Source organism: Rhinatrema bivittatum, chromosome 4 (assembly GCF_901001135.1).
Source record: "Rhinatrema bivittatum chromosome 4, aRhiBiv1.1, whole genome shotgun sequence".
In the NCBI taxonomy this organism is placed as follows: domain Eukaryota; kingdom Metazoa; phylum Chordata; class Amphibia; order Gymnophiona; family Rhinatrematidae; genus Rhinatrema; species Rhinatrema bivittatum.
Window position 1 is genome coordinate 81,851,554 of NC_042618.1, and position 24,001 is coordinate 81,875,554.

The following is a 24,001-nucleotide window of genomic DNA, read 5'->3' on the forward strand; positions in this document are numbered from 1 at the left end:
ACTTGATTAATAGCCATTAATGGACTTCTCCTCCAAGAACTTATCCAAACCTTGTTTGAACCCAGCTACACTAACTGCACTAACCACATCCTCTGGCAACAAATTCCAGAGCTTTATTGTGCGTTGAGTGAAAAAGAACTTTCTCCAATTAGTTTTAAATGTGCCCCATGCTAAGTTCATGGAGTGCCCCCTAGTCCTTCTATTATCTGAAAGTGTAAATAACCGAGTCCCATCTACTCGTTCAAGACCTCTCATGATCTTAAAGACCTCAATCATATCCCCCCTCAGCCGTCTCTTCTCCAAGCTGAAAAGCCCTAACCTCTTCAGTCTTTCCTCATAGGGGAGCTGTTCCATCCCCTTTATCATTTTGGTCGCCCTTCTCTGTACCTTCTCCATCGCAACTATATCTTTTTTGAGATGTGGCGACCAGAATTGTACAGAGTATTCAAGGTGCGGTCTCACCATGGAGTGATACAGAGGCATTATGACATTTTCCGTTTTATTCACCATTCCCTTTCTAATAATTCCCAACATTCTGTTTGCTTTTTTGACTGCCGCAGCACACTGAGCCGATGATTTCAATGTGTTATCCACTATGACACCTAGATCTCTTTCCTGGGTGGTAACTTATAATATGCAACTTAACATGTGTAACTATAGTGTGGGTTATTTTTCCCTATATGCAACACCTTGCACTTGTCCACATAAATTTCATCTGCCATTTGGATGTCCAATCTTCCAGTTTCGCAAAGTTCTCCAGCAATCTATCACAATCTGCTTGTGATTTAATAACTTGGAATAATTTGATCATCTCACTCGTTGTATCCCTTTCCATTTAATCCTACTCTGTTTCTTGTCTTTTAACCAGTTTGCAATCCACAAAAGGACGTCTCCTCCTATCCCATGACTTTTTAGTTTTCGTAGAAGCCTCTCATGAGGAACTTTGTCAAACATCTTCTGAAAATCCAAATACACTACATCTACCGGTTCATCTTTATTAATTCCTTCAAAATAATGAAGCAATGAAACGTGTCTTTAAACTGTTGTAAGAGGCTTAGGGCGAGTCTTACAGATTAACTGGACAAAACAGAACAAAGCATGAGCAGGTGACGAGACTCCCAGAGTATACACTGAAACATGGACAAGTGAAGAGACACCTCAGGAGAGGAGGAGGAGTGGGCTAGTGGTCGGGGAGAGGGCCGAGACCCAGAGAAACCAGGGTGCAGATTCAGCTTCTTCCACTGATGCTCCTTGCCACCTGGGGCAAATCACTTCAGCTCGCACTGCCTCAGATTGCCACTTAGATTATAAGTTCTGTGGGGCAGGGACTAATTGTATCCGAACACAGAGGAGGGAATGTTACAAACTGCCCAGGGAAGTCAGCAGGCGTGCGCAGAAACTCACGCAGAGTAATGCCTACTCTCCCAAGGTGAACTTACACCACACATCTGAAACCAAAACAGTCCTGCCGGAAAACCTCGCGCCACTGGGCCCAAGCTATTTTATAAAAGCCTTTCACACACATAAAAGTCTTTCAAATTTAGCCCTAACAACACTGTAACTCACTCAGAGAACGATTTGGAAAGGTGGGCCAAACACCCAAAATATCATGAGAAATCAGCATCCCCACACATGGAGAGGATGAACACAACATGAAGAGGTGAAGAGAGAGCTGGGGAGAGGGGCCAGCGGTGCCCAGAGACACCTGGATTGTGAAATAAACACGACCTGGGTGGAAGAGATCATTACTGACAGCAGACTGTATATGGCAGTTCTTAAGTGATACCTAACGAGTTACAGTCCATGTGTAAATAGAACTAGTATAGTAGCATTTTTAAAAAGCGATTTCTGCGCTTAAACTGCATTTACACGGGTAAAACCCAGTTGCAAGCGTGTAAGTACTTTTTAAAATCAGGTCCTCAGTTTGGAAACCCCTGAAGACTTAAGCTCAGTGTAACTTGTAGTGAAACGTGCGCCTGACGGAAGCACCGAAGCTGGGAGGGTCCGCTGTGCGTGCAGAGCCGCACGTGCGCCACCCTCAGCCACGTCAGTGTATCTTGTAGTGAAACGTGCGCCTAACGGAAGCACCGAGGCTGGGAGGGTCCGCTGTGCGTGCAGAGCCGCACGTGCCCCACCCTCAGCCACGTCAGTGTAACTTGTAGTGAAACGTGCGCCTAACGGAAGCAGTGAGGCTGGGAGGGTCCGCTGTGCGTGCAGAGCTGCACGTGCGCCACCCTCAGCCACGTCAGTGTAACTTGTAGTGAAACGTGCGCCCGACGGAAGCACCGAGGCTGGGAGGGTCCGCTGTGCGTGCAGAGCCGCACGCGCGCCACCCTCAGCCACGTCAGTGTAACTTGTAGTGAAACGTGCGCCCGACGGAAGCACCGAGGCTGGGAGGGTCCGCTGTGCGTGCAGAGCCGCACGCGCGCCACCCTCAGCCACGTCAGTGTAACTTGTAGTGAAACGTGCGCCCGACGGAAGCACCGAGGCTGGGAGGGTCCGCTGTGCGTGCAGAGCCGCACGCGCGCCACCCTCAGCCACGTCAGTGTAACTTGTAGTGAAACGTGCGCCCGACGGAAGCACCGAGGCTGGGAGGGTCCGCTGTGCGTGCAGAGCCGCACGGGCGCCACCCTCAGCCACGTCAGTGTAACTTGTAGTGAAACGTGCGCCTGACGGAAGCACCGAGGCTGGGAGGGTCCGCTGTGCGTGCAGAGCCGCACGCGCGCCACCCTCAGCCTCGTCAGTGTAACTTGTAGTGAAACGTGCGCCCGACGGAAGCACCGAGGCTGGGAGGGTCCGCTGTGCGTGCAGAGCCGCACGCGCGCCACCCTCAGCCACGTCAGTGTAACTTGTAGTGAAACGTGCGCCTGACGGAAGCACCGAGGCTGGGAGGGTCCGCTGTGCGTGCAGAGCCGCACGCGCGCCACCCTCAGCCACGTCAGTGTAACTTGTAGTGAAACGTGCGCCTGACGGAAGCACAGAGGCTGGGAGGGTCCGCTGTGCGTGCAGAGCCGCACGTGCGCCACCCTCAGCCACGTCAGTGTAACTTGTAGTGAAACGTGCGCCTGACGGAAGCACCGAGGCTGGGAGGGTCCGCTGTGCGTGCAGAGCCGCACGCGCGCCACCCTCAGCCACATCATATGAACTCTGCTGTGTGCTCTACCTTACAATAAGTCAGGGGCAGAGACTCTTTGATCTCGTTGGCTCGCCTGCCCTTGACTTGCGCTGCATGTGCATGGCCCAGAATTAGGTTTGAGGGGCCTGGCAGATGTATGTCACTAGAGCAAGATGGACAAGATAAAATTATCATGAGGAGATGATAGAAAGTACAATATATTGTGACAACGCCACTGCAGCTCTTCATCAGCTCGCTGACAGACCATTTAGTGTCAATTAGGAGTGATGGATGGACAGTGTGGGAGATCTGGGGCTACAATTAATGGTGGGGAGGGAGAGCGATGGTTGACATTGAAAGCATAGTCCTGAAGGTCTCCCCCTGCAGTGCCTGCTGAATCACATCTCCTTGCCACCCTTTCTCCTGTAAGCTCCCACCTCCTCATCCCCTGCTCCTTGCTGTTAGCAGGAAGTGCAGATGGCAGGGTCTCCAGTCTACAAGACTATTCCACCCAGCAAACAAGCCAGGGGCAGGGGAAAGAGAGCGACACTGAGACCATGGAAGGAAAGAGGGATAGGCAAAGGCAGGGGTGACGGAGGATAGGATGGCTCACAGATGCTTAGCGCTCTCAATGTGCGACATCATAACAGCTACAGTATCCCAACCTTTCCTGTGCCCTACACAACAACAATGAATTTAATCCAAACTACTAACGCTCACCTGAACATACAAAAGAGGACACATGCAGACCCTTGGAGGGCTGCCTACAACCTCTCACCCACCCCGAGATGACATGTGCGAGCCCAGCCTGTTCCCTCACTCCAACTCCAGGCGAGACAGCATCACAGCTCTGAAACGTTTTGCATGTTTTGTCTCTTCTGTCCACATTTTTAAATGATTTTTATAGAAATGTTATTGATTTGATGTAATCATGTATTTATATTTTATAATTGCCTTTTCTAAATAAAAGGTGATGTATTAAGTTTATTTGACACTTACACACAGATATTTGGATTAAAGCTTTAGTCTCAGTTTCAACTGAATTTGATAGAGCATTTATAGGTTGCCTTTTCAAAATGGCTCACTCCCAAGAAGCTTAAGTGCCTCAAATACACCAGCAGAAACAGCCCCTTCTTCATCCATCTACCCTCCCCTCCCCTGCTGGGCTCTGCCCCACATGCTGGGGCGTGCCCTGTGTGCGCTTCCCCTTCATGCTATACATGGTCTTTGCAAGTAGTGCCTGTAGTCTGCACGGTTTCCAGGTTTATGATGGATGGGGTTTGGAAGTAGTGTCTATAGTGTTTCTGAGTTTGCTGTGCATGGTGTTTGTGACCACAGTGTCTAGAGTTCTAGATTTGCTGTACACGCTCTGTGAGCAGAGTGTCTGTAGTGTTTCTGTGTTTGCTGTGCATGGTGTTTGTGACCACAGTGCCTAGAGTTCTAGGTTTGCTGTACACGCTCTGTGAGCAGAGTGCCTGTAGTGTTTCTGTGTTTGCTGTGCATGGTGTTTGTGACCACAGTGCCTAGAGTTCTAGGTTTGCTGTACACGCTCTGTGAGCAGAGTGCCTGTTGTGTTTCTGAGTTTGCTGTGCATGGTGTTTGTGACCACAGTGCCTAGAGTTCTAGGTTTGCTGTACACGCTCTGTGAGCAGAGTGCCTGTAGTGTTTCTGTGTTTGCTGTGCATGGTGTTTGTGACCACAGTGTCTAGAGTTCTAGGTTTGCTGTACACGCTCTGTGAGCAGAGTGCCTGTAGTGTTTCTGTGTTTGCTGTGCATGGTGTTTGTGACCACAGTGCCTAGAGTTCTAGGTTTGCTGTACACGCTCTGTGAGCAGAGTGCCTGTTGTGTTTCTGTGTTTGCTGTGCATGGTGTTTGTGACCACAGTGTCTAGAGTTCTAGGTTTGCTGTACACGCTCTGTGAGCAGAGTGCCTGTAGTGTTTCTGTGTTTGCTGTGCATGGTGTTTGTGACCACAGTGCCTAGAGTTCTAGGTTTGCTGTACACGCTCTGTGAGCAGAGTGCCTGTAGTGTTTCTGTGTTTGCTGTGCATGGTGTTTGTGACCACAGTGCCTAGAGTTCTAGGTTTGCTGTACACGCTCTGTGAGCAGAGTGCCTGTAGTGTTTCTGTGTTTGCTGTGCATGGTGTTTGTGACCACAGTGTCTAGGGTTCTAGGTTTGCTGTACACGCTCTGTGAGCAGAGTGCCTGTAGTGTTTCTGTGTTTGCTGTGCATGGTGTTTGTGACCACAGTGCCTAGAGTTCTAGGTTTGCTGTACACGCTCTGTGAGCAGAGTGTCTGTAGTGTTTCTGTGTTTGCTGTGCATGGTGTTTGTGACCACAGTGCCTAGAATTCTAGGCTTGCTGTACACGCTCTGTGAGCAGAGTGCCTGTAGTGTTTCTGAGTTTGCTGTGCATGGTGTTTGTGACCACAGTGCCTAGAGTTCTAGGCTTGCTGTACACGCTCTGTGAGCAGAGTGCCTGAAGTGTTTCTGTGTTTGCTGTGCATGGTGTTTGTGACCACAGTGACTAGAGTTCTAGGTTTGCTGTACACGCTCTGTGAGCAGAGTGCCTGTAGTGTTTCTGTGTTTGCTGTGCATGGTGTTTGTGACCACAGTGCCTAGAGTTCTAGGTTTCCTGTACACGCTCTGTGAACAGAGTGCCTGTACTGTTTCTGTGTTTGCTGTGCATGGTGTTTGTGACCACAGTGCCTAGAGTTCTAGGTTTGCTGTACACGCTCTGTGAGCAGAGTGCCTGTTGTGTTTCTGTGTTTGCTGTGCATGGTGTTTGTGACCACAGTGTCTAGGGTTCTAGGTTTGCTGTACATGTTCTGTGAGCAGAGTGCCTGTAGTGTTTCTGTGTTTGCTGTGCATGGTGTTTGTGACCACAGTGTCTAGGGTTCTAGGTTTGCTGTACACGCTCTGTGAGCAGAGTGCCTGTAGTGTTTCTGTGTTTGCTGTGCATGGTGTTTGTGACCACAGTGCCTAGAGTTCTAGGCTTGCTGTACACGCTCTGTGAGCAGAGTGCCTGTAGTGTTTCTGTGTTTGCTGTGCATGGTGTTTGTGACCACAGTGCCTAGAGTTCTAGGTTTGCTGTACACGCTCTGTGAGCAGAGTGCCTGTAGTGTTTCTGTGTTTGCTGTGCATGGTGTTTGTGACCACAGTGCCTAGAGTTCTAGGCTTGCTGTACACGCTCTGTGAGCAGAGTGCCTGTAGTGTTTCTGTGTTTGCTGTGCATGGTGTTTGTGACCACAGTGCCTAGAGTTCTAGGCTTGCTGTACACGCTCTGTGAGCAGAGTGCCTGTAGTGTTTCTGTGTTTGCTGTGCATGGTGTTTGTGACCACAGTGCCTAGAGTTCTAGGTTTGCTGTACACGCTCTGTGAGCAGAGTGCCTGTAGTGTTTCTGTGTTTGCTGTGCATGGTGTTTGTGACCACAGTGTCTAGGGTTCTAGGTTTGCTGTACACGCTCTGTGAGCAGAGTGCCTGTAGTGTTTCTGTGTTTGCTGTGCATGGTGTTTGTGACCACAGTGCCTAGAGTTCTAGGTTTGCTGTACACGCTCTGTGAGCAGAGTGTCTGTAGTGTTTCTGTGTTTGCTGTGCATGGTGTTTGTGACCACAGTGTCTAGAGTTCTAGGTTTGCTGTACACGCTCTGTGAGCAGAGTGCCTGTAGTGTTTCTGTGTTTGCTGTGCATGGTGTTTGTGACCACAGTGCCTAGAGTTCTAGGTTTGCTGTACACGCTCTGTGAGCAGAGTGCCTGTTGTGTTTCTGTGTTTGCTGTGCATGGTGTTTGTGACCACAGTGCCTAGAGTTCTAGGTTTGCTGTACACGCTCTGTGAGCAGAGTGTCTGTAGTGTTTCTGTGTTTGCTGTGCATGGTGTTTGTGACCACAGTGTCTAGAGTTCTAGGTTTGCTGTACACGCTCTGTGAGCAGAGTGCCTGTAGTGTTTCTGTGTTTGCTGTGCATGGTGTTTGTGACCACAGTGCCTAGAGTTCTAGGTTTGCTGTACACGCTCTGTGAGCAGAGTGCCTGTTGTGTTTCTGTGTTTGCTGTGCATGGTGTTTGTGACCACAGTGCCTAGAGTTCTAGGTTTGCTGTACACGCTCTGTGAGCAGAGTGCCTGTAGTGTTTCTGTGTTTGCTGTGCATGGTGTTTGTGACCACAGTGCCTAGAGTTCTAGGTTTGCTGTACACGCTCTGTGAGCAGAGTGCCTGTAGTGTTTCTGTGTTTGCTGTGCATGGTGTTTGTGACCACAGTGTCTAGGGTTCTAGGTTTGCTGTACACGCTCTGTGAGCAGAGTGCCTGTAGTGTTTCTGTGTTTGCTGTGCATGGTGTTTGTGACCACAGTGCCTAGAGTTCTAGGTTTGCTGTACACGCTCTGTGAGCAGAGTGTCTGTAGTGTTTCTGTTTTTGCTGTGCATGGTGTTTGTGACCACAGTGTCTAGAGTTCTAGGTTTGCTGTACACGCTCTGTGAACAGAGTGCCTGTAGTGTTTCTGTGTTTGCTGTGCATGGTGTTTGTGACCACAGTGCCTAGAGTTCTAGGTTTGCTGTACACGCTCTGTGAGCAGAGTGCCTGTAGTGTTTCTGTGTTTGCTGTGCATGGTGTTTGTGACCACAGTGTCTAGTGTTCTAGGTTTGCTGTACACGCTCTGTGAGCAGAGTGCCTGTAGTGTTTCTGTGTTTGCTGTGCATGGTGTTTGTGACCACAGTGCCTAGAGTTCTAGGTTTGCTGTACACGCTCTGTGAGCAGAGTGCCTGTAGTGTTTCTGTGTTTGCTGTGCATGGTGTTTGTGACCACAGTGCCTAGAGTTCTAGGTTTGCTGTACACGCTCTGTGAGCAGAGTGCCTGTTGTGTTTCTGTGTTTGCTGTGCATGGTGTTTGTGACCACAGTGTCTAGGGTTCTAGGTTTGCTGTACATGTTCTGTGAGCAGAGTGCCTGTTGTGTTTCTGTGTTTGCTGTGCATGGTGTTTGTGACCACAGTGTCTAGGGTTCTAGGTTTGCTGTACACGCTCTGTGAGCAGAGTGCCTGTAGTGTTTCTGTGTTTGCTGTGCATGGTGTTTGTGACCACAGTGCCTAGAGTTCTAGGTTTGCTGTACACGCTCTGTGAGCAGAGTGCCTGTAGTGTTTCTGTGTTTGCTGTGCATGGTGTTTGTGACCACAGTGCCTAGAGTTGTAGGCTTGCTGTACACGCTCTGTGAGCAGAGTGCCTGTAGTGTTTCTGTGTTTGCTGTGCATGGTGTTTGTGACCACAGTGTCTAGAGTTCTAGGCTTGCTGTACACGCTCTGTGAGCAGAGTGCCTGTAGTGTTTCTGTGTTTGCTGTGCATGGTGTTTGTGACCACAGTGCCTAGAGTTCTAGGTTTGCTGTACACGCTCTGTGAGCAGAGTGCCTGTAGTGTTTCTGTGTTTGCTGTGCATGGTGTTTGTGACCACAGTGCCTAGAGTTGTAGGCTTGCTGTACACGCTCTGTGAGCAGAGTGCCTGTAGTGTTTCTGTGTTTGCTGTGCATGGTGTTTGTGACCACAGTGTCTAGAGTTCTAGGCTTGCTGTACACGCTCTGTGAGCAGAGTGCCTGTAGTGTTTCTGTGTTTGCTGTGCATGGTGTTTGTGACCACAGTGCCTAGAGTTCTAGGTTTGCTGTACACGCTCTGTGAGCAGAGTGCCTGTAGTGTTTCTGTGTTTGCTGTGCATGGTGTTTGTGACCACAGTGTCTAGGGTTCTAGGTTTGCTGTACACGCTCTGTGAGCAGAGTGCCTGTAGTGTTTCTGTGTTTGCTGTGCATGGTGTTTGTGACCACAGTGCCTAGAGTTCTAGGTTTGCTGTGCACGCTCTGTGAGCAGAGTGTCTGTAGTGTTTCTGTGTTTGCTGTGCATGGTGTTTGTGACCACAGTGTCTAGAGTTCTAGGTTTGCTGTACACGCTCTGTGAGCAGAGTGCCTGTAGTGTTTCTGTGTTTGCTGTGCATGGTGTTTGTGACCACAGTGCCTAGAGTTCTAGGTTTGCTGTACACGCTCTGTGAGCAGAGTGCCTGTTGTGTTTCTGTGTTTGCTGTGCATGGTGTTTGTGACCACAGTGCCTAGAGTTCTAGGTTTGCTGTACACGCTCTGTGAGCAGAGTGTCTGTAGTGTTTCTGTGTTTGCTGTGCATGGTGTTTGTGACCACAGTGTCTAGAGTTCTAGGTTTGCTGTACACGCTCTGTGAGCAGAGTGCCTGTAGTGTTTCTGTGTTTGCTGTGCATGGTGTTTGTGACCACAGTGCCTAGAGTTCTAGGTTTGCTGTACACGCTCTGTGAGCAGAGTGCCTGTTGTGTTTCTGTGTTTGCTGTGCATGGTGTTTGTGACCACAGTGCCTAGAGTTCTAGGTTTGCTGTACACGCTCTGTGAGCAGAGTGCCTGTAGTGTTTCTGTGTTTGCTGTGCATGGTGTTTGTGACCACAGTGCCTAGAGTTCTAGGTTTGCTGTACACGCTCTGTGAGCAGAGTGCCTGTAGTGTTTCTGTGTTTGCTGTGCATGGTGTTTGTGACCACAGTGTCTAGGGTTCTAGGTTTGCTGTACACGCTCTGTGAGCAGAGTGCCTGTAGTGTTTCTGTGTTTGCTGTGCATGGTGTTTGTGACCACAGTGCCTAGAGTTCTAGGTTTGCTGTACACGCTCTGTGAGCAGAGTGTCTGTAGTGTTTCTGTTTTTGCTGTGCATGGTGTTTGTGACCACAGTGTCTAGAGTTCTAGGTTTGCTGTACACGCTCTGTGAGCAGAGTGCCTGTAGTGTTTCTGTGTTTGCTGTGCATGGTGTTTGTGACCACAGTGCCTAGAGTTCTAGGTTTGCTGTACACGCTCTGTGAGCAGAGTGCCTGTTGTGTTTCTGTGTTTGCTGTGCATGGTGTTTGTGACCACAGTGCCTAGAGTTCTAGGTTTGCTGTACACGCTCTGTGAGCAGAGTGCCTGTAGTGTTTCTGTGTTTGCTGTGCATGGTGTTTGTGACCACAGTGCCTAGAGTTCTAGGTTTGCTGTACACGCTCTGTGAGCAGAGTGCCTGTAGTGTTTCTGTGTTTGCTGTGCATGGTGTTTGTGACCACAGTGTCTAGGGTTCTAGGTTTGCTGTACACGCTCTGTGAGCAGAGTGCCTGTAGTGTTTCTGTGTTTGCTGTGCATGGTGTTTGTGACCACAGTGCCTAGAGTTCTAGGTTTGCTGTACACGCTCTGTGAGCAGAGTGTCTGTAGTGTTTCTGTGTTTGCTGTGCATGGTGTTTGTGACCACAGTGTCTAGAGTTCTAGGTTTGCTGTACACGCTCTGTGAACAGAGTGCCTGTAGTGTTTCTGTGTTTGCTGTGCATGGTGTTTGTGACCACAGTGCCTAGAGTTCTAGGTTTGCTGTACACGCTCTGTGAGCAGAGTGCCTGTAGTGTTTCTGTGTTTGCTGTGCATGGTGTTTGTGACCACAGTGTCTAGGGTTCTAGGTTTGCTGTACACGCTCTGTGAGCAGAGTGCCTGTAGTGTTTCTGTGTTTGCTGTGCATGGTGTTTGTGACCACAGTGTCTAGGGTTCTAGGTTTGCTGTACACGCTCTGTGAGCAGAGTGCCTGTAGTGTTTCTGTGTTTGCTGTGCATGGTGTTTGTGACCACAGTGTCTAGGGTTCTAGGTTTGCTGTATATGTTCTGTGAGCAGAGTGCCTGTTGTGTTTCTGGGTTTGCGAGCAGATTGAACTGTCTCTGTGTTTGCTGTGTATGGTTTTGTGAGCAAACTGGCTACTATGGGCGCTGTTTTGGGGGTTTCTGTGCATGGTGCTTGCGAGCACAGTGCCTGTAGCGGGCAGTTTTACTATGTTTCTGTAATTTAGATCTTCTACCTTTGTCTAGTTGTGACTGATCTTTGTTTGTAATTTGCCTTGGACGTGTACAAGTAGAGATTTGATTTCATTCCCGGGTTTGTTGTGCATGGTGTGTATGAGAACAGTGCCTGCAGTGTGTTGTAGAGGAGTTCCAGGCTGCTGAGAACAGACTGGGTCCTTCAGGAGATGGCTGGTACTCACTTTGTGAATCCCGCACTGTCATCTGCCCAACCTCCCTGACGACGTGCCGGTTTGGGTGGAAGACCCTAAATGAAAAATGAATAAAAATCACACATTAATGTTATAACTTATTTATAGACGGAACAAAACCAAAAGGAAAGGCTGCCTGCCATGGGAAATGCTATCCTGCTGATTTTGTGCATCCCAGCGCAGGCAAGACAGCAAGTGAGGTAAGAGTGGGGAAAGCTGAAGCTGGGGAGGCCTGAGGGGACTGGGTGGGGAGCTGGTGAGGTGGCAGAGAGATTGGAAAGGGGTAGTGTGGCCACTCCAGGAGAGAGGGGGTGCCAGCATGTTCAAGGGGCCTACTTTTGTCGGGCAAAATTTCTAATTGAAGAATTTGCTAACAAAAAAGCTGGTAAAGCCTTCTTAAATAAAGGAAAATCAGTTTCTTACCTGATAATTTTCGTTCCTGTAGTACCAAGGATCAGTCCAGGACACCTGGGTTGTGACTCCGCACCAGTAGATGGAGACAGACTAAAACTTGTGGGCGGAGCCATATATGCCCCTGCGCCAGTCACAGCCCCTCAGTCATACGTAATGTCATACGTAATGTACAGCAGAACATTCGTCGGCCAGAAAGCACCAACACATCGACGCCTTCTGCCCCCCGTTCTCGACGTCGACTGAAGAATCGCGGCGCCTTCGCGTTGTGCCACGTGGCCATCAGATCCATGTGGGGCACTCCCCACGTTTCGCAAATGAGAAGAAATGCTTCGTCCGCCAGCTCCCCCTCTCCGGGGTCCAGGCGACGCCGGCTGAGAAACTCCCCCTGAGCGTTGTCGACTCCTGCAATGTGAGAGGCTGCTATGTTGCTGAAATGTAGCCCTGACCAGACCATGAAGCGCTGAGCCTCCTTCGGCACCGGTGGGCTCCTTGTCCCGCCTCGGCGATTGATGTAGGCCACGGTGGCCACGTTGTCCGATATCCCTCTGCTTATCTTACTCTTTTCCCGCACTACCGGTAGGAAGGCTTGCAGAGCCAGACGGACCGCTCCGGTCTCTAGTCTGTTGATAGACCACTGGGCTGGCGACACTGACCATAGGCCTTGGACCGAGCTCCCTAGGCAGACCGCTCCACAACCGGAGAGGCTGGCATCCGTGGTCTCCACCGTTCAATTGGGCCCCCGAAGAGACACTCCAGAGGACAGATGACTGGAATCCAGCCCCCAGAGTAGGCTGGGCTCGCGTGTCCCCCTAGTAGAAGCGGTAAGTGGAACTCGTCAGAAACCGGCTTCCTGCGGGATAGTAAGGACGACTGAAATGGTCGCAGATAAACGAATGCCCAGGGAACCAGCGCCAGCGTTGAAGCCATGGAACCTAGGACCGTAAGGTAATCGCAGACCCGCGGTCGGCGGAGAGACAATAAGCACCGTACTGGAGCTCGCAGGTTGCATATCTGCTCGTGCGACAGGAACACCGTGCCCTGCTGCGTGTCGAAAACAACTCCCAGATAATCCAAGGTCCGCGTGGGTGTCAGAAGACACTTGTTGTAGTTGACCACCCATTCAGGGGACTGCAACAGTTGTAGGACCCTGACCACTGGCACCCGACAGTGATCCTCGGATTTCGTCCAGGTAAGGAAGGACCAGGAGACCTTCCCGGCGCCGCCGCGCCGCCACACGACCATCACCTTCGTGAATGTCCGGGGAGGCCGGCGCGAGACCAACCGGGAGCGCTCGAAACCGATATTGCCGTCCTAGAACGCAGACCTGAGGAAGCGCTGGAACGATGGCTGAATGCCTACGTGAAGATACGCCTCCATGGGAGCTAGGGGGGCCAAAAAGTCGCCTGGCCGTACCACGGCAATCACCGACCGAACCGTCTCCATGTTGAAGGGAGGAACGCGAAAGCATCGGTTTATACTCTTGAGATCCAGCATTGGACTGGACGTGCCGCCTTCCTTGGGGACGATGAAGTGAATGGATTAACGGTTCCCCCGCCGCGAGGGAGACCGGGACGGAAGAGGTAATCGCGTCTGTTCACATGGAGGACCCACTGGACTGACGTTACGCCGGCCCATCGCTCGAAAAACCGATACCAACCGCGCCCCGACGTTGGGAACGGCGTGCCGGGGCTGCGGTGAGAGAGAGAGAGAGACCGACCACCCTTCATGGCGAAGCTTCGGACTCTGCGCCTGCCGGGGCTCCCCCGCTGCCCCCGAAAGGACTGCTGTCGCTAAAGCGGGGTTCGGGAGGAGGAAGACTAAATGACTGACCGGACTACCCTTGAGGACGCGACGTCCTGGGACCACAAAAGCGGGACCTGGCCGAAAAACGAAGACCGCGTTCTGGATCTGTCCTCGGGCCGCTTGAAAAACCCGGTTTACCCCTAGGGAAACCCGTCGTCCTCCGGCAAGTGAGAGAGCGTACCCATAGCTTTCGCGACCTCCAGGTGCAAAACCGGAGCATCCCCCTCTCGATAGAGCAGAGCTGACACAGAGAGGTGAAAAGGAATGGAGCCCAGCCGAGACCGCTCAGGCGGCGTGGCGATTCCCAACTCCTCCAGGGTGGCGGGAAACATGGGTCAGCCCCTTCCTTATGAAGGGGCGAATCAATCCCGAGCCATCCCCTTCCGAAGCCTGTTTCTGCCTTGCCGCCCCCTGCGGTGGCGCGCCATCTCCCTCAGTTCCCCTCGGAGGAGGGAAAGGCACCTTGAAAATTTCTGGATCCGACGACTCCGAGGTAGGGTCCGTGCCCCTTCTAGGCGGTATGGCCCGTACCGGGCGCGTGGCTATGAATCGCCCCGCTGTGTTCCGTGGCCGGGGGCGTGTCTGGGCCGTGAGTGGCCTCGCAGGCCCCCCCCTCCGCCTGGCCATCAGGTCGCTTGTGGGCTTTACGGGCCTTAAAAAACCCTATGCCTGGCCAAAATAAATCAGGGGCAAAGAGTCCTGCAGAGTTCGCCATGGCTCCCCCAGCCCTCCCCCCCACCGCCTCCGATGGCGAACAGACCGCGGAGCCGGCCGTTGGGGGGGGAAGGAGAATCCTCGGGGCCTGCCGCGCTTGGAGTCGCGCTTGAAGCCGGCACAAAGATGGCCGATTTTCCCGCGCATTTCGCTCGAGAGATCGACTTATTTTTTTATTTATTTATTTATTTATTTTTTAATCTGTTCCCGCGGCAGACGGCAACAGCTTGGGGAAAGCCGCCGGACGGACTCCGACCGCAAAAATGAGAGGCTGCCGCCAAACAAACACCCCCCCCGAAGCGAGGCCGACGACCCTGTGCCCCCCGTGCCGCAGCCTGAAGACAGCTGAGCCCGAGAGAGGCGCGCGGCGCTGGAGCCGCAAGTCGAGCAGGCCGACCTAAGCAGCCTGCTCGGCAGTGTGACAGAAAAACAAAAATTAAGCGGGAGAAAGGGAGAGGGAGGAAACGAAACGCCGACCTGACCGGTATAGAGGTAAACCCCTGCGCTCGCGCTGAAACGAGAAACCGCTCCGGTTTTCAAATTTTTTTTTTTTTTTTTTTTTAATTACCTGCAGCTGTCCCTCGCCACGGTCCAGCGGTCTGGCCGGGGTGAGGGAGCCGGGCTCCTCGGCAACACCCCGGCTGGGCTGTAAAGTACCACAGGATCCTCGACCCCTAGCCCAGTCAGTGCTCTACCAGGGGAAAATGGTCCCCTCAGGACCTGGTAAGCCCCCCGGGAGTAAATGACCGAGCCGCAGGCCCAACAGAACGAGCCAGGAGGCATGCTGACGCAAAACGCGGCGAAAACGGAAAGCAACGCGAGTAACCAAAATAAACTTAAGCGAAACGAACTCCCCCCTGCCAGCGGCGCCCCCCCGGAGCCAACACGGAGCGGCGACGCGAAGGAAGAGAGAGCCGGAAACAAAAGCCAACGCAAAACTTTTTTTTTTTTTTTTTACAAAAACACCACTCACTGTCCACGGTCCTGGAGCCCTAATCCAGCAGGGGTGAGTGAACCGGGCTCCCCGGTGTCACCCCTGACGCTGCTACTGGTAAAGCCGGGTCCTCGACCCTAGCAGCGGCCTCAACCAGGGGGGGTAGTCCCCTCAGGACCTCACAACCCCCCTGGGAGGCAGGGCGGACGGAACGACAGTGACAATTTAAAATTCAAAAAGTTAAAACTGCAGAAAAAACCAAACTAACTATAGCCTAAACTGGCCTAAAACCAAGAAACATAGAACCAACCCTGACAGAGTACCAGAACCAGGGCAGGCAGGAGCTGTGACCGCACCTGCACCATCTACTGGAGACAGAATAAGACTGAGGGGCTGTGACTGGCGCAGGGGCATATATGGCTCCGCCCACAAGTTTTAGTCTGTCTCCATCTACTGGTGCGGAGTCACAACCCAGGTGTCCTGGACTGATCCTGGTACGTACAAGAAAATTATTACTCACCTGCTAATTTTCGTTCCTGTAGTACCATGGATCAGTCCAGACCGTGGGTTATGTCCCCATTCCAGCAGATGGAGTCAGCCCAAAGCTTCGAGGGGGCGTCACCATAAGTACTACTACCCCCTCTGCAGGAGTTCAGTATCGAGAATATCAAAGCCCGAGGAACCAGAAACCCCTGAATTGGATCAAGTTTAAACAAGACGGCAACAATAAGCCGCTGAAAATGTAACTAGAGAAACTGCCCCGTCCCACCAACGGATGGGAGGTCCCCTCGCGTGTTGACCCCTAAGAAAACAAGCACAAAACAGTGAAACCAGGGAACACGTGAGAGAAAAACAGTAGAAAAACCACTACCATATAACAGCTGAGGCGAATCAGCCACCAAAGACAGCCGAGCAGGATGAAGACCCAAGTGCGGTGGGCGTCTGGACTGATCCATGGTACTACAGGAACGAAAATTAGCAGGTGAGTAATAATTTTCTTTTCCCTGTACGTACCTGGATCAGTCCAGACCGTGGGATGTACCCAAGCTTCCCTAGACCGGGTGGGGTCCTGCGAGGCCCGCTCGTAGAACCTGTTCGCCAAAATGTCCATGGACGGACGAGGCGAGGTGTAGGCGATAGTGTCTTGAGAACGTGTGCAACGATTTCCAGGTGGCCGCTCTACAGATTTCCTGCGAAGAGACCGAGCAGGTCTCCGCCCAGGAGGCTGCCTGCGACCGGGTGGAATGCGCTACAATGCCAGATGGCGGGGACCGCCCCACCCCAATGTAGGAAGCAGCAATACCGGCCTTCAGCCATCTGGCGATGGTCGTCTTCGAGGCCTGAGAACCCTTCCGGGGCCCGGACCAAAGGACGAAGAGATGATCCGAAGTCCGAAAATCATTCGTAGCCTCCAGGTAGATGCGCAGAGTGCGCTTGACATCAAGTAGACGTAGAGACCTCGGCTCAGATGAAGGGAAAGATGGCAGTTCCACCGTCTGATTCACATGGAACGCAGAAACCACCTTCGGAAGGAAGGAGGGTACAGTACAAAGAGACACTCCCGAATCGGAGAATCGAAGATAGGGCTCTCTACACGACAGAGCCTGGAGTTCCGAAATCCGCCGAGCCGAGCAGATGGCCACCAGGAACACAGTCTTGAGAGTGATATCCTTGATCGTCGCATTCCTCAGCGGTTCAAATGGAGGTCCCGACATGGAACGTAGTACCAGATTGAGACTCCAGGAGGGACAAGGGTCCCGCAATGGAGGTCGCAAATGTTTGACCCCCTTGAGAAAAAGGACGATGTCTGGATGTTGTAACAGAGAACCTCCGTCACGCAGAAGGGAGCCAAGGGCGGCCACTTGAACCCGGAGGGAGTTGTAAGCGAGCCCCTTGTCCACTCCCGCTTGTAGGAACTGGAGGATCTGGGGAACCGACGCCTCCGTGGGTCTTGTGTTCAGGCCGGTACACCACTGCTCGAACACCTTCCAGACCCGCACATAGGCCACTGACGTGGAAGCCTTCCGAGAACGCAGCAGCGTTGACACTACCGCCTCCGGATAGCCCCGTCGCCGGAGGCGGCGCCTCTCAAAAGCCAGGCCGCAAGACAGAAGAGTTCTGCCTGGTCGAAAAATACCGGTCCCTGGTGGAGGAGGCGGGGAAGATGGCCCAGCCGGATGGGACCGTCGATTACCAGGAGGAGGAGGTCCGCGAACCAAGGACGTCTTGGCCACTCTGGCGCGACGAAGATTACAGTCCCCTGATGAGCCTCTATCCGGCGGAGTAGTCTTCCCATCAGCGGCCACGGGGGGAACGCGTAGAGGAGCAGATCGGCCGGCCACGGGAGCGCGAGCGCATCGACGCCCTCCGCCCCCCGCTCTCTCCGGCGGCTGAAGAAACGGGGGGCCTTGGCATTTTGTGCAGTCGCCATGAGATCCAGGTGGGGGGGTCCCCACCTCCGTACGAGCAACTGCATGGCCTCGTCGGAGAGGGACCACTCTCCGGGGTCCAGCAGCTGACGGCTGAGGAAATCCGCCTGGACGTTGTCCACGCCCGCGATGTGCGAGGCCGCCAGATGGGCCAGGTGCCTTTCCGCCCACTGCATCAGCATCGCGGCCTCGATCGCGACCTGCGGGCTTCGAGTGCCGCCCTGTCGATTGATGTAGGCCACCGTCGTCGCGTTGTCCGATAAGATTCTGACTTCCCGATTCCGAAGGAGTGGAAGGAAGTGGAGGAGCGCCAGCCTGACCGCTCTGGTCTCCAGACGATTGATGGACCACTTCGCCTCCTCCGCGGACCACGTCCCTTGTGTGGCGCTGCGGTCGCAGACTGCTCCCCAGCCTGTGAGACTGGCGTCGGTGGTTACCACTACCCAATTTGGCAGATCGAGGGAGACGCCGCGAGCCAGGTGCTCCGGGACCATCCACCAGGCCAGACTGCTCCTGGCAACCTGGGGCAGTGGAAGGATCACCTGGTAGTCCTGCGAAAGAGGTTTCCAACGGGAGAGGAGCGCTCGTTGCAGAGGTCGGAGGCGCGCAAAAGCCCAAGGGACCATGTCGATGGTGGAACCCATGACCCCCAGGAGCTGCAGATAGTCCCAGGAGGTGGGAGCTGGTAATGCAGAAAACCGCTGTATGTGCTCCCGCAGGGCTTGCGCCTTGTCCTGGCGTAGGAAGACCGCTCCCAGACGGGTGTCGAAGGTCGCCCCCAAGAAGTCCAAGCGCTGCGAGGGCACGAGGGAACTCTTGGAGAAGTTGACCACCCATCCCAGGGACTGCAGAAACTCTATCACCCTGGCCACAGCAGCCTGTCCATGCCGAAAAGACTTCGCTCTGATGAGCCAATCGTCCAGATAGGGGTGGACTAGAATACCCTCCTTCCGAAGGGCAGCCGCCACGACAACCATTATCTTGGTGAAGGTGCGCGGGGCCGTTGCCAATCCGAATGGAAGCGCCACAAACTGGAAATGCTGGTCCAGGATCTTGAAACGTAGAAGTCGATGATGCTCCCGCCGGATGGGGATGTGCAGATAGGCCTCCGTCAGGTCCAAGGAGGCCAGGAACTCCCCTCGATGCACCGCCGCGATCACTGAACGCAGCGTTTCCATGCGGAACCTGGTCACTCGGAGAGATTTGTTGACTTCCTTCAAGTCCAGTATGGGGCGGAAGGAACCGTCTTTCTTCGGTACGACGAAGTAGATGGAATAGTGACCCAAGCCCACCTCTCCGGAGGGCACGGACACAATGGCGCCTATCTCCCACAGTCTGTCCAGTGTCAGCTGGACCGCCCTTCGCTTGGTGGCCGAGCCGCAAGGGGAGAAAATGAACCGTCCCTTGGGAGCGCGGACAAACTCCAACTCGTAGCCGCGTCCTATGGTGTCCAAGACCCACTGATCCGAGGTGATCCGCGCCCACTCCTCGTAGAAGAACGCTAGCCGCCCCCCAATCTTGGGGACGGCGGAGTGGGCGAGCTGAACATCATTGCGAGGACTTGGACTTGCGAAAGGAGCGCGACCAGGGCTGAGACCTGGAGGGAGGGGGGTCGGGCTGTCGCCGGTCTGTAACTCCTGTAGCGTCTTTGCGCCCTGGCTCAGGTCCGGGAGGACGAGAAAGCCCTGGTGGAGCGATATCTGTCTTCTGGCAGGCGATGGACCGCGTTTTCCCCCAGCGACTTGATGATCTGGTCCAGATCCTCCCCAAATAGGAACTTATTTATTTATTTATTTATTTATTATTTTTGTTATACCGAGTTTCCTGACAGATATCACATCAACCCGGTTTACAATTAACAATGTGTGTAAAGCATAGCGTAACGTATATTCCCAATAAACAGTGAAACTTTAAATACAGTGTATCAATACCGTGTGTGAGAAAGTTACAATAAAACAGGGAAAATTAACTTGGAGCTGGAATAGGGGGAAAAATTGAACAATGCAATATATACATTTCTTCCAATTAATGAAATAGTATAGTAGAGTGAATAAATAAGCCTATGTGGATACATGTGATGGTACATAAATAAGAGACGGTAAAATAAGTGATCAAGGGAATAAATAAGACACAGTAGTGCCTGGAAAGATATGATAATAAAATGAAACGGTACCCCTGAATGGCAGGGAACCCAGGCTCGACTTGGAGGACGTGTCCGCCGCCCAGTTGCGTAGCCATAGGAGCCGACGCGCCGCCACCACAGAGGCCATGGAGCGGGCGAGGACCCTGAAGAGATCATAGGAGGCGTCAGCCCCGTATGCCACCGCGGCTTCCAGCCTATCCGCTTGAGCGGCCTCCTCGGGTGGCAGCACCTGAGAAGTGAGCAGTAGCTGCACCCAGAGAAGACTAGCCCGCTGGGCAAGCGAGCTGCACATCGCCGCCCGCAGCCCCACTGCGGAGACCTCGAAGACCCGCTTGAGGAAGACTTCCAACTTGCGATCCTGCGTGTCCCTTAACGCCGCTCCACCCGTCACCGGAATGGTGGTCCTCTTCGTGACCGCCGTCACCGCGGAGTCCACCCTGGGTACCTTGATGAGATCCAGAAAATCTTCCGGCAGCGGGTACAGCCTCTCCATGGCGCGGCTGCCCTTTAGAGCAGCCTCCGGGGAATCCCATTCCCTGGTGAGGAGTTGCAGAAACGACTCGTGAATGGGAAATGCCCGCGCCCGCGGACGAAGCGCTGCCAGTACCGGATCTCCCTTCTTCGAAGACGTGACTACAGCCGGCGCGACGGGAGCTGGCGGGTCCGGCGGGGGATCGAGGTCCAACCCCTGAATGATCTGCGGGATTAAGTCATCCAGCTCATCCCGCTGGAAAAGGCGCAGCGTGCGTGGATCCTCTCCCTCTGACGTAGAATCCCCTTGTCCCGTAGCGGCAGGGTCCGATCCTGGGGAAACCGGGTCCGACCCAGTCCCCCCCGAACCCACGGGGAGCCGGACGTGGGCGGGGAGCTGCGGGGCCCCTACGCCCACCGGCGGGGGAGGGACCGGAGAGAGGGCCGCAGGCCGCGGTAGCTTGGGTGGTGGAGGCCCTGCGGGAGCCGCCAATTCCTGCAAGTACGCTGTATGCATCAGCCGAATAAACTCTGGAGAAAACCCCGGCCTACTCGGGGTGACCTCTGCGGGTGGGGGCCCCGGGGGACCCTGTCCCTGTGAGTCCACCTCCGTAGCTGCCTCCGGTAATAAGATCGGGGGAGGTCCCTCCGAGGCCTCCCCATCCTCCAGCACCGTCTGATCCCCTTCGGGGCGCAGCGCGTGCAAAATGGCCGCCGTTCCCGCCAGGAATGGGGGAGGGGCCGGCCCACCCCGCCCGGGCAAGGCTGCGAATGCTGAAAAATAAGTACGGGGCCCGGACGTGCCTTCCCCCCCTGGGAGGCACCTAGCACAGATGCCCTCCCTAGAAATGCGCGATCCTGGCTTGCCGCAGGCCGAGCAACGCGACGGCCGCGGCATGGCAGGCGCGCAGAAAGACAGCCCTGACGGTGACAAACCACCCGGCAGCCTCGGGGGGGGTGGGGGGGGGGGGGGGCCGCGAGATGGCGCGCCGCTGCGGGGGGGCCCGGACGGCCCGCACTACCCGCCGAGACAAGAAACCCAAGCGGCGCCACGGGGGGGGCTTCCTGGCCTCACAGCCCGCCGAAATAGCTCTCCCTGCTCCCTGCTGCCCACGAGGAGCCGGCAAAATGGCCGCGGGAGCAAGCGAAGGAGGCCGGTCTCACCGGCAGTCGCGATAACCTAGCTGAAAAGAAAAAGTACAGCCCAGAAAATAACAGGAAAGCGACTTACCCCGGGAGAGACACAGACCAGCGCTGAGAGCGAAGAAAAAGGGAGGCAGAGAGCCAGCACAACAGAGAAGCCACGCCTCCCCAATTAACCAATTAACCCTTTTTTTTTTTTTTGAAACTAAAGTACAACTTGATCCAAGACCAAAGCTAACAACACAGAGAAGAAAGCCCTAAACAAGGGGAAACAAAAGAGTTTCTAGGAAATCGGGAGCAAGCCCAGATTCCACTACTCGCATCTGCTGGAGTCAGAAGATACTGGACTCCTGCAGAGGGGGTAGTAGTACTTATGGTGACGCCCCCTCGAAGCTTTGGGCTGACTCCATCTGCTGGAATGGGGACATAACCCACGGTCTGGACTGATCCAGGTACGTACAGGGAAAGGGAAATACAAATTATTTGGGAAAATTAGAAAAGGATTTCTCTTATTATCACATCCGAACCTTACATAGGGGCCTACTTTTCTTAGCTGGCACGGGCCTATTCCTGCTCTCTCTGGCCCTGTGGGAACAGGGCCTGGGAAGTTTCTCACCAGTGGCTTTGCCTAGTCACTTGAACCAATGGTGAAACAGAAGAGGAGAATTTTGTATACGACGCAGGGTGAGAGGAGGCAGGGAAAGCAGAACAGTTAGAGCTTTAGAAAGGGGAACAAGCCTCCATGTTAAGGAAAATCATTAAAAGTAAGAGAAGACAGATATGGCTTTCAAAGGAGGCAGCTGAAAAGGTAAGAGCAACAAGCTTAGCATTGAAAACAAACAAGAGATTTCAGGAAGAGGGGCACAGGAAGGAATATCCGGTAAAGCTGAGCGAGGTGGCACAGGCATAAGTGGAAAAAAGATAGCTAAAGAGGTAAAGCTATGTGAGAGGAAGGAGGAAGTGTAAGATTAAAAGGAGACAAGGAACTAAGAAAAAGCAAAAATGACTAGAAAAGGACGCGTTGCTTCAGCATCCATTGAGATAAACTGTGGAGTGGGGTAGATGTCGCACCATTTAGGGGAGAGAGTGCCGATGTGGGACTGGCAAAACTGAGGCAGACAAAGCCATGGGACTGCATGGGACGCACCCTGGGATAGATATTCGGAGACAGGAGTAGCAGCCTGGCAACAAGGCTGAATTCACGAGGCCGGCTGTAAGTGCACTCTGTAGCTGTATGCAGTTTTTTATTTTGTATTTAATTCATTATTCAGACACATGAAACCCTTGGTACATTGTCACAGCTTCTAAGACCACAATACTCTTATAGGTCATCTTGTATTGTGCAAACTCTTGGTCTCCAACATCATCTGCATTCACCAGGTTTGCGAGCTTGGCACATACTATACTGCCACTGAAGGGCTCTCTCATATCCTACGCTCGGTTTCTGCTCCACAATGGGAAACCGCCTTCCATCCCACGACTTCTGAACTCCCTGCGGCGTCTCTCTGCTCTGGCTCGTCTGTTAAACCATTCCATCCAATGAGGGGACCGCCTACCTGCGCATTAGAAACACTTTGTACACGGGTCAGTAGGAGATTCAGTACTCAGGTAACAGGTTCATTAAAGCCAGAGATATTTCAGCATTTGGCTCTTCTCTTTTTGTATATGCAATGGGGCTATGTTTAAAAAGCCTTTCTACAAAACGTCTTTACCTGGGATACCCTGCAGACGCTATTTTGTGTTTTTGTGCTTTTGAAAATGTCATGTACCTGTGCATTCACTTCCTGCAACCTCCATCCACCCCAGGAACCCCTCCTCACAACCTAACAGTACAGTGCGCTCCGGTGGAGAGCACTGTTAACCTGCGGGTGGACGTGCTAGCTTTACCCCTTATACAGAAAGGGGTAATAGCGCATCGAAAACGCACGTCCAACCCCCCTGAACTAATAGCGCCCGCAACATGCAAATGCATGCTGATGGCCCTATTAGGTATGTGCAGCCAAGCCGCACATTTTACTTTAAGAAATTAGCGCCTACCCAAAGGAAGGCGTTAATTTCTGCCGGCACCGGGAAAGTGCACAGAAAAGCAGTAAAAACTGCTTTTCTGTGCACCCTCCGACTTAATATCATGGCGATATTAAGTCGGAGGTCCCAAAAGTAAAGAATAATTAAAAAAAAATTTTAAATGGGCCCGCGGCTCGCGGCTTGAAAACCGGGCGCTCAATTTTGCCGGCGTCCGGTTTCCGAACCCATGGCTATCAGTGGATTTGAGAACAGACGCCGGCAAAATTGAGTGTCGGCTGTCAAACCCGCTGACAGCCGCCGCTCCTGTCAAAAAAGAGGCGCTAGGGACACGCTAGTGTCCCTAGCGCCTCTTTTAACCACGGGCCCTCATTTAAATAGTGAATCACGTGCACAGGAGTGTGGCCAGGGGAGGGCTAACTGGGCGTCCTGAGCCCTTCCAATGCTGCTAAAATGGTTCTCAATGTCTTCAGAGCCAAAGGCAGGAAATGTGAGGAGCTGCTCGCCGGATGCTGTCCTTACCCTTCTTCCACTGCTGTTCCTCCTCTGCTCACTCACCTCTCCTGCACTTCCAGCAGATGAGTCTCTCCCTCCATTTGCACTTTCCTCCTGGACGGAGTCATAAGAAGCTCGAGCACGTCGCCCCATCTTCACCGCCTGAGAGAGAGAGAGAATGAGTTGAGTGCAGGGTCAGGTCACTTAATGGGGGGAGCTGGGGGGGTATCTAGAGCTAAATCTCATATCTGGGAGGGGGAGAGAGGAGATCTCCAGGTGCCAAGGGT

At 53.2% G+C, this 24,001-nt stretch overlaps 1 protein-coding gene across 1 annotated transcript in view; it reads right to left on the reverse strand.

Moving 5' to 3' along the window:
• Positions 1-24,001, reverse strand: part of IFT43 (intraflagellar transport 43) — a 69,465-nt gene that overhangs the window by 44,180 nt on the left and 1,284 nt on the right. Inside the window, exons 2-3 of the mRNA XM_029597435.1 lie at positions 23,778-23,876; positions 11,138-11,202 (exon numbers count right to left, since the gene is read on the reverse strand). Coding sequence (XP_029453295.1) covers positions 11,138-11,202; positions 23,778-23,876 — 164 coding nt within the window. The remainder of the gene's footprint in view (positions 1-11,137; positions 11,203-23,777; positions 23,877-24,001) is intronic.